Below are 10,618 nucleotides of genomic sequence, written 5' to 3' on the forward strand. Positions count from 1 at the left end.
GTTATAGATTGTAGTCTTTTACCAACTAGGGTCACTATGAAAGCAAAATGTTGGACCTACCAAAACATTAGATGACGTGACATTGGTGAAAATGTATAGACGACACAATTTAACATAATTATCTCCGAGGAAGATAAGGATTCGGAAATGGGACTGAAGTAAATCACAGAATGCTCAAAGGAAACTACAAAATCAGTACAACCCATTTCATGATGTACTACCTTAATTTAATTAGTCTACTAAGAACATACTATTAACCTGCAAAAAGGAGTCTATGAGGGTCACAGAAGCAAGAAAGAAAATGGTATCTATCTCTAATGTATGTAAAAACTCAGGCACTCATATGACATGTCCATCCCGCAGGAAGAGTGGGCAAAGGAGTTCGATTTTTTTTTTTTTACCATCTATTGTTCTAAGGAGCAGGAGCAAACTACCATCTATTGTTGGGTGGCTTCACTTTGTAAATCCTGACAATCCAATTTGATGTCGTGAATGCCTCTTCCAAGTACTCGAGCTTTATGTCCTTGTTTCCAATTTCAACTCCTCTTGCTCGGTCGTATCTATTATTAGAAGAAAAGGAGAATGCAATAAGTTAGAAACACAATTTGAAGAGAATGAAAAAAGTTGGAACCTTAATTTGCAGGTTGTATCTATCACAAGAAAAGGTAGGTAATGCAATGCAAAAGTTTTAAAGGTCATGTGGACGAGAAAGCAATAGTGATTTGATGAGGAGGAGGAGCTGAAAGCAAAGATGACTTCTGAGAACTAGAGAAGTATGCATTAAGAGTTACCCTGGAGGTTTGCCATATTCTGTTGTCAGCTCACCGAAGCGATAATAACAGAGCTTGTACCTAACCACAATCACAAGAGTATAAAACAATCTGTTGTAGGAAACCAGATTTATATGGGGATAGAAGTAGGCAAACCTAATACAAAGCAATGAAATACTCCATTAAGTATTATATATAATCAAGGGGACAACTTACATTAGACAGTTCAACATCTTTGGCGCAGCACCTTTGTCAACACGATACTCCCCATTGACAAGATAATCTGGTTCCTTAATTACAGGAAACACTCCACCCCCAATCCTTACCATCCAAAGAAACCTGAATACAAATTTCATCCAATTTAAAGTGTAGGCATGTAGACATAAGAAATTGCAGGTAAGCAATGGAATGGGAGAAAATAAGAATTATGTAAAATAAATATGAAATGAAAATATGAACTATTCTTCATCAGCATAATCTGATTAACTGTTTTTCCTTAGCATACAAAGAACTAATGTAAAAGCCTTGCAAACTAGGTCTGATCTTTTATAACATTCACACAGTATATAGGTCTATCCTTTACACCTAATGACCTAATAAAAAGTAACAGTTGTCCCAGAGCAGGCAGGTAATATATTGTAGCCACTTGCCCAGCCAAAACCAATGCATCAAGAAATTGAAATGGGTATTTTTGGAATACTCTCACTATATATTTTGACACTTCGAAGAACGTGTACACACACACACACACACATTTGACACTAGATAGCACCCTATCTGGACATGTTGAAAACACAAATCACTTACTTGTTTATATCGTCAGATGAATACCCAGTGACACCTCCAAATACAACCAAAACATAATCTACATCCAAGGATCTCATTATGTCATATGCTTCATCCTCATAAGATGACATTGCTCGTCCAACAGTTGCAATGTGTGTGTTGTTCCAGGTGTTGTTGTCAACAATTACAGTCCTGTTTCCCATTGCAGTGATCTGATAACCATAATCCCACCAAGACATCACCTTAGCATCTTGAGGAGTGTTTTGTCTCAACCAAAAGTATGCTTCACGATAGTCATCAAAGATGATCCGATTTCCATGGGCGCCCCTTGCAGCTAAGACAATTGAGGGAGATGAATATGCCTCTGATGTCACCCAGGTACAATGGATTGCATATCTACTCAACAAATAAAAAGCACCAAGGAGCAAAGCAATTGCACCATTTCTTTGGTATGGCAGAGATAGATCAAGTGAAGCCTGTTAGAGGATTATACAAAATAACAATATGATAAGGGAACTAATATTTCTGAATATGCATACCAGCAAAGAAAACTCAAAGCAAGATGCATAATTCACTTGAAAAGAGATGGAAGAGAGCAAACCACCCTAGGGATACTATTAATCACTAATCAGCATGGAAGGTTAAATGATAGTCTCTGGTTGAGGGAGGTATATAGAGAACAAGAAATTTCAATAATACAAATAGAAGCGAAAATAAAACTGTAGCATAAACCACAGAAATGCTGATAAAAGTGACATTAGCTAGAGAGAGAAGTCTATGGAGAAAATTCAGCAATACTAATTCAAGAAATTATCAAACTATAGTGTTACTAGTGCTGGATGTCACCTTAGATGAAGCCTTTCCACTGGCTGATCCTTTTCCAGAACCACCATGGGCAACTTTGGGTTTTGTCCTGACCAGCTGAGTCAAATTTTTTACAGTGGCAGAGACTGCAATTGCACTAATAAGGCATACAGCAGGTGTAGCAACAAGAATTAGACGAACCATGACTCCAGCAAAGTACATGCTAGTGAGACCATACATCACTATAAAAATTGTGGCATCCGATAGTCGTTTGAAGCAGAAATAGAGTCCAGCAGGGAAGAGTATAAGCAATATATGGAAATCAAACATGAAAGATGACCACGCTGTAGGCTGATGTTCGGATACAGATGCAATTATAGGGATGTGGTCTTTTGCATAAGTTGGATCCAGGAGAGAGTAAAACCGACCAGTCCATGGAGAGATATATCCAGAAGCAGTTCCAACTCCAAGTGCAATGGCACCCAAACCAACTGCACTAGTCACTGTAATTCTCAGGAAAGCTTGAAACAACTTTTGATCATTCAATTGGTGCTTCACCCAATCCAAGAAGTAAAATACCTGCACAAAGATCAGACATTTGTAATACTCATTAACACTAACTCAACCTAACATTTATGTAGATGAAGAAAAAGGCCAAGAATTACTGTTTCATTAGCATATAGAAAAGAAATACCAAGAATATATCCAGAAAGTGCATGATCAACGCCTAAGATGTTCTTAAGAAACTATCCAAACAAAGGGGAAAGAATTGATACCTGCACTAAGAAAAACACTCCCATCGCAGCCATATGTTCTCCAGACTGTACGTGCTGAAAACCCACAAAACGAATCTGCATTGCAAGCAACATTCCTAAAATATACATGCAATTGTAAGCTACATATAGCCTCATTGAGTATCTCCCAGTAATCAAGAGAACCAACACATAGAGTGGGATTAAATTAATGATGAAGACATAGCCACCCCAAGCTGAGACCATGTAGAAGTACCCAAAAGCTGAGGCAAGAGCCCAAGCAAGTGATCCTGTATTCACCGCCTTGACAAATAAATAGAAAGTAAGCAAAAGGGCAAAAATGGCAACCCCCTCATTATCATATGACCCTGCCACAGACCGTGAGATGTAGCCCGGGCAAATAGCAATTAATGCTGCGGCTACAAGTCCAGCACCAGAATCCCATAATTCTTTTCCAAAGAAGTATGCCACAAGAGTGGTGTTGGAAGCAAAGAATGGTGCAAGCAGCACACAGACCTCACGAATGTGGACCGCAAACCTGCAAACATTCATGAAGTTTTTGGTAAGTTGTTTTCAAAACAAAATTAAGCATATATTGTAGCTAGTGTGTATTCCAATCTACCATATCACTAAATCATTTACTAGTCTTGATATTTTATAGCCAACTAAGTAGAAAGTTCACACCTTTTACAGTGAAATGGCAAAAATAAAGAAAAACAAAACGCCAGAAATGATGATTATTATTTATTTTTTAAAATCTCATTTCTTTATCCTTGTCATTTCTTTTATTAACATTCAGCTGTATTTGATGAATAACATCCCTATAAAGTAAAAATGTTCACTTTTACTCTTAAACACAAACCCCTCATTTACTCTTCTTCCCTTTCAATTTCAGCTAATTGAAGTAGATCCCATTTTCTAAACTTTACATAAAGCTAAATTCGAATCAGAAATCCATGATCAACAACCATATCTATGACGCCAATGCCACACTGTGGATCATACATCACGTGATTAGGAATCAGATGCTTTATCCAGATGTCAACATTATAAAAAAGAAACAAACTTGTGAACGTAAATGAGCCAAATTGGTACATTTTCAATACCTGAAGAACCTAATTGTCCAGTACATGAGGGCAGCGGTAACCATGAGGCCCGGGTAAAGCGTGCCGCCGATGATCCGACCGAGCGGGTACCAACTCTCGGAATCAAACCAGTTCCAGAACTCATAGAAGCCTTTCTCGGTGAGAAAGAGAGTGGTCCGGTAATTGAAGTAGGGATCGAACTCGTGGATCATGCTCTCGTACCTCAAAACGCTGAAGAGGCGCGTGATGAAGGCCAGAACGTACACCAAGCACAGGATCGTCACCCGTATCAGCACCTCCTGCTGCTTCGTCTTCAGCTTGAGGGACTTGAGGGCGGATTGCAGAGTCAGGGCGGGCGTGGCCGCCGGCAGATCCATTGCCGCCGTACCTTTCGCCTCTTTCGTCACCATTTAATTTAGATCTGGTAGAAATTGGCTGCGAATTCCTGAAAACCCTAACTCGACACTGAAACTATACTCCGGAGTATTCAGCTACAACAGCATCAGTGGGAAGGGAAGATCCACATAACATTAGATTAGAAGAGGATCGTTGAAAATCAAAGCGAATTGACGATAAAGAAGACTTTTACTGGAGTGTAGTACCAGTGTAGATTAGATTATTATTCATTTCTGCAGTCTGGATTTTAAGGCCCACTTCAACAAGCCCAGATGAGATTACCAGGTTCAAGTCCATTGATCCATCAACTTTTGTTTCTTAGCCCTCTTAGCTTGTCCAATTGTCCATGGGTTCAACCTTTTACCTCATCCAATCCTCATCTACCTCCCATTTAGATCAATCAAATACTTTAATTTACAAATTCTTACATTTTTTTTTCTCCATTTTTCTTTATAAGTTAGTATCCGTTATATATTTTGTCAATCTGAATCAATGCCCCCACCAGATTCAATTTTGCGACTACTCATTTAAAATGATAATTGAAGTGTCATCACACTATGTAGTAGTTGGCAATTCTGTATTTAGTATAAAGGACTTTTTTTTAATCAAACGAAAATGAAAATCTCAATAAAAAAATACAATCACCCATACGTGGTCCGGTGGTCGAGGAACACCAAACTGATAATCCAGAAGAATCACAGGAAAACTGTCCATATACTTCTAATATAACTAGATGATATAGGTGAGTGATGAGCTACAAAAATGGAAGTCAATTAAGTTCCCACGGCGGCTGGGAGCTAATAATATTAATGGAAACCATATGTAAATGCATTTATTAGTAATAACTACAAACCATACGTTGTAAAATCAAAGTCAACATACATTTGGTCTTTCTAGAATTTTGATTTGAAGTTAGGTTAGTTGTTCTATCAAGGAGTGCTTGCTTTGAATTCCATCTTGATGGCCATATCTTTAGTTTTATTCCCTCCACATATATACTTTTCTTCATAAATTGACGTGTGTATAATATATAGTACTGTGCGTGTTTATAGGTTTAAATATCAGTAGATCAGAGATACAGAAATGGTGATGAAGAGAGGAAACTTCCACATTATCCATCCATTCACAGCCTTATATATGTTGTCCTTTTCAATGTTAGTCACATTGTATGATACAAACTCAAATATTGTCAATTAGTTATGGGGTCAGTCGTATTTATTAGGCTGCATGCGCAAAGACTTTGTATATATAGTCGTGTATATAAGAAAAGTAACCCTGGCCTAATAAAACTAAATTAAGTTATTTTTTTATTTACGGTAATGTCACAGTACAAATGCTATTCGAAAGTATATTTTGAATTAAGTATTTTAGTTGACAGAGAATCATAAGAAGATAAATCAATTTATGTTGGACATAGATGACATATTGATTCTGTATATTAGATACATAATATCATATAAAAATACAAATTATTTGATTGGAAACAATAATGTGCGTGTATAATTGATAGCAATATAATGGATTAGTTAGCCTTAGCTTCACAGAAAGAGCAGCCTTAGCTTAATAAATTAATGTTCTAGAATTTGTCCCATAGGCCAAACTGCCACAGCATTTGGTGTGGAAATGGAGAAAAAAAACAAAAAGAATCTTTGACTGTCTAACGAAAACAAGGGAAAAGTTACAGGGCTTTATTATAAATTATATTAATATTAATTAATAACATGTACGTACAGTCCGCGCCGACCGTCAGGTTAAATATGCCCTTAATTCCGTCCTAGCTCCATTCACATGCACTAATTAAGCTTCTATTTTTCGCAACAATTTGATTCACCCGTGTCCCCAGAATTAGAATTATCTCATCTCAGTCTTCAGAGCCAGGGAAAAAACGACGAGAAAATTAAAAGCTTTATTTTTTTGTGACGATTCCATTATTGAAGATGAAGATCGATAATCATCATCAGTTTGAAGATCAGTTTTCTACAAGTCCTTCAATCATGGCGTCATCAGTAGAGACAATCTCAGAGAGACACTCTTCTTTCTCTCAAGATGATGATGATGATTCTATTTTTGTGAGTTCAGATGACAACTCCCCAAGCTTCAGAACGAGTATACATTTTTTTCTTTTTCTTTTCTGTATTTTCTGGAGATACTGTGACGAACACATACAGATCAAAAGAGCTGGAAAATTTATTTATTTATTTTGGATTATACAGATCAGGATGACTCTGCTATTGTTCCCCAAAAGAAGTTCAGGAGGAAGGTCCGGAGTTATGCTTACAGAATCCGAGAGCATGGTAATTCTTTTTATCAAGATTTATTTTTATTTCTAACAGTAAATTTATTTATTAAGGCTTGAATTTCTCTTTAATTTCATCCATTCCTTTCTTAATTAACATTTTACATTAAAATAAAAATGCAGTGAAGATGAGTCCGAGGTTGTCGGAGACAGTGAAAGGGAAATTGAGCCTGGGGGCAAAAATAATAAAAGAAGGTGGAAGAAGACAAATGTTCAGGCACATATTTAACGTTAGCGACGAGGAGAAGTTGCTCAAGGCTTCGCAGTGCTACTTGTCAACCACGGCCGGTCCTATCGCCGGAATTCTGTTTGTTTCTACGGAGAAAGTGGCGTTTTGCAGTGAACGACCCATCGTTCTTCCTTGTCCCACCGGCGGCGTCCTTAGAACACCATACAAGGTTCGTTAGTTCCAACTACTCCATCTTCTCTACCTACCTTTTTTCAATTTAATTATAACGTCAATAATCATAATTAAAGAATTGAATTAAGCAGGTTATTATTCCAGTGAAGAAGATTCAGCGAGCTAATCCAAGTGCGAACGTGGATAAACCATCTCAGAAGTACATTCAAGTAGTGACGAAAGACAATTTCGAGTTTTGGTTCATGGGATTCGTACGATATGAGAAGGCTTTTCTGAATTTGCAGAAGGCAATTTCGTCTATCAATTAATCCTTTCTATTTATGTTTAGCTTAGTTCTATATAGAGAGTTTGGGAAAAAACAAGTGTAAACATTTGAAAATTAAGCAGAGTGCCTAGGAATTTGGTGTGTACAAATTTTTTTTTTCCTTAAATTTATAAATGTCAATTTATCAACTCCCAACATTAGGAGTACATAACATTTATATTATATATATATTTTTTTGAAAACAACATTTATATTATATAGTGCTTGGAGTTACTATACATGAATTCCAATTGATGACTGTTATCGATTTTAGCATTCTTATCTTTAGTTTTGTGACTTTTGTCCACTTGTTGGTATTAAGGATGCTCCATAAATTATTTAGTTTTATTAAAGAACAACTTTTTGAAAACATGGGTTGAGCCAACGGAAAAATGTTGTTTTTGGTGAATTTCCTAGCATATTAAAGTTAGATAACTAGTTTCATGTAAAATATTACTATAGTAGAATGTGCAAAATTAGGGAATCATCAAATTCCATGTATATAAAATTTGATTTTTGGGCTGCCCACATCATTACCACTTTACCAGGCCATCAGAAAAGTTGGTAAAACATTTTTTTTTTAAATCTTTCCTTATCACGAATTGAAGTTTAATCGTACATCAATATAAAGTGTTAAAGATCTTAAATGGAAATGTTAAAACTTTGTATGTCTAACTAAAACATTATATAGCGACCACAACTATTACAATTATATATATAGAGCTGAATTTATGCAATCGAATAGTGATTGTATATTTTTTTTTATCATCATATCCTAGCTAGACCAATTCATGGTATAAAAAAAATGTATGTATGTTGATCTCAAATCATGCAAGCTCCATGATCTATCGTAGTAACACTTAATATAGTCACAATGCAAGGCACATATGATATGATTGTGGGATAGTAGTTGATAACAAGTAGTGGTGTAAGGATATGATATGATGACACATGGCTTGGCCGGAAATGATACTTGTGGGCAAAAAATCTTATCCAAGATTCACAGCATTTGATAGAAGGAAGCTCAATAATGAATGTGAACTCCATCCACTAGCAATTAGCTACTAGCTAGGTTAATATATATTTAAGCATATTCCTAGCTACTTTATCCATCCTGTCAGCATTATATTAGTTATGCATTGAAGAGTGTGAAACGGATTTCTATCGACAACACATGATCTTGAAGTTCATTTATAACTCCAGTTTTTGCCAGCAAGAAGAAAGCAAATCAGAGGGGCTACTTGCCTGCAAGCTTTTATTTTATTGTCTCCAAAAATTAAAGGAAAAGAGTTCAAATTAAGTTAAATTATCCAAAAAAACTATAATAATTAAACAACTGCTAAACCAAGATGGGTATAAAAAGGCAAAGGCGGCTAAGCCACATTCTTTGGCTAATCAATGGTGCAACAACTTTTTATCATTATTATTTATTTCTATATACACAAGTACAACATACATACATATATATATATATATATATATATATATATATATATATGTTCGATCTCTAAGTATACATACATACATGAATTCATCCGATCCATCCACGTACATATATTGTGATGTAAATTAAATATATTAATCGTTACTTCCAGGAGGCTTTGGATCATGATGGGTGTTGGCACCAGTTCCTGAATAATCATTAATTATTGTCTCCATATTCATCCTTCCCCTTCCCAGCACCTCATCGTATCTTTTTTCTTCCAAAACACCTCCGCTCATCAGATCCATCAAAGCCTCATCTTCTTCAGCTGCCTTAATATTCTCGCTGCTAATTTCCTTTAGATTTCCTGTTCACCAAAGAATTGAACCAACTCATCATGCATCATAAATAACCAAATTTAAACAATTTCATCAACACATATATATACAATCAAAGGGGCCGGGGGTTTTGATGAGTTAGTTTATTAATTACTTGAGGCAGCAAGTGCAGAAAGAAGAGTAGAAGAAACAACAAGGAAAAACACCAGCATCGTCTTGCAGATCTCCATGGCAGGCCAGGCCTAGCTAGCTCCAGTTCAACATATGACTGAACAGAACAGAACAGAAGAGAAAAAAGTGTTTGTTTTTGTGTTGGTAATGACCTGGCTGGCTAGCTAGCTAAGGGATCACATGGCCGGATTGTGTATATATAGGGGAGATGCATGTGTAACGTTTACTATTATTTATTATTTTAACATTTATTATAAGTTATTATAATATTAAGTATTTGTTATATGATGCAACACTAATAGTTAAGTTAGGAGTTTGGTTAGAATTTATGAGACCTAATAACATATAACTGTTACAATATTAATGGTATGTGATTATTTAAGGTTCTCAATCATTTTACCGCTTAGACGATTATATTGATGGTGTATTTTTGAACTCGGGTCTTCGATCTATTGCTTAACGGTAGAAGACACCCGGAAATTTTTTAAATGGTGGTTTAAAAAATGTTTGTAAAATATAATATATAAAAAGGACAACTTAATTTGCAATTACTTTTCAAATTTTAATCCACTTATCCACCTACAACCTAATTTACTCGTGCAGCCCGCCTGCCTTTTGTTCATCCCCTTCTTGATTAGCCTCCACTTCAACTTAATATACAAAAGAAACAAACACTTTACAAGTTATTTTTTTTTTGAATACACTTTACAAGTTATTTAAACGTATATAATTCATCTGTAAATCAACCTCTTTCATTTAACAACCAAAAGTGTTTTACCAATTCAAATTAAATATACTTTCCAATCTCAATAGACAACTACGTACAAACCTTGGATACCACCCATCCATCTATTTTCTTTTCTTTATTTTAACTTAATTAGTTTTGTCATCAACTCCATCTGTCTGTTTATGTATGTTTATATATAATTTAAAATATTTTTTCTAATGTTAGCATAAACGTAACTCTCTTCTACAATTTTTAAGGAAAGATAAAATTGATTGTATTGTTGTTCATAGTGAGCTGTTGTTGTTATTATTATTGTTGTTGTTGTTATTATTATTATTATTATTATTTTATTTTATTTTATTTTATCTTATTTTATATAGAGAGAGAGAGAAAGAGGGGGGGCTA

The 10,618-nt window shown here is 35.4% G+C and overlaps 2 protein-coding genes across 2 annotated transcripts; one reads left to right on the forward strand and one right to left on the reverse strand.

Moving 5' to 3' along the window:
- Window positions 1-108: 108 nt before the first annotated feature.
- On the reverse strand, window positions 109-4,760 carry LOC116010176 (dolichyl-diphosphooligosaccharide--protein glycosyltransferase subunit STT3B). The gene is made up of 7 exons (XM_031249459.1): window positions 4,219-4,760; window positions 3,137-3,650; window positions 2,403-2,939; window positions 1,578-2,032; window positions 987-1,109; window positions 792-851; window positions 109-560 (listed from the first exon to the last, which is right to left on the reverse strand). The coding sequence occupies exons 1-7, from the start codon at window positions 4,605-4,607 to the stop codon at window positions 431-433; spliced, it is 2,208 nt and encodes a 735-aa protein (XP_031105319.1). The 5' UTR covers window positions 4,608-4,760; the 3' UTR covers window positions 109-430.
- Window positions 4,761-6,386: 1,626 nt separating this feature from the next.
- On the forward strand, window positions 6,387-7,771 carry LOC116010605 (GEM-like protein 7). The gene is made up of 4 exons (XM_031250088.1): window positions 6,387-6,699; window positions 6,807-6,887; window positions 7,013-7,287; window positions 7,382-7,771. The coding sequence occupies exons 1-4, from the start codon at window positions 6,531-6,533 to the stop codon at window positions 7,556-7,558; spliced, it is 702 nt and encodes a 233-aa protein (XP_031105948.1). The 5' UTR covers window positions 6,387-6,530; the 3' UTR covers window positions 7,559-7,771.
- Window positions 7,772-10,618: the final 2,847 nt, after the last annotated feature.

Source organism: Ipomoea triloba, chromosome 2 (genome assembly GCF_003576645.1).
Source record: "Ipomoea triloba cultivar NCNSP0323 chromosome 2, ASM357664v1".
Taxonomy (NCBI): domain Eukaryota; kingdom Viridiplantae; phylum Streptophyta; class Magnoliopsida; order Solanales; family Convolvulaceae; genus Ipomoea; species Ipomoea triloba.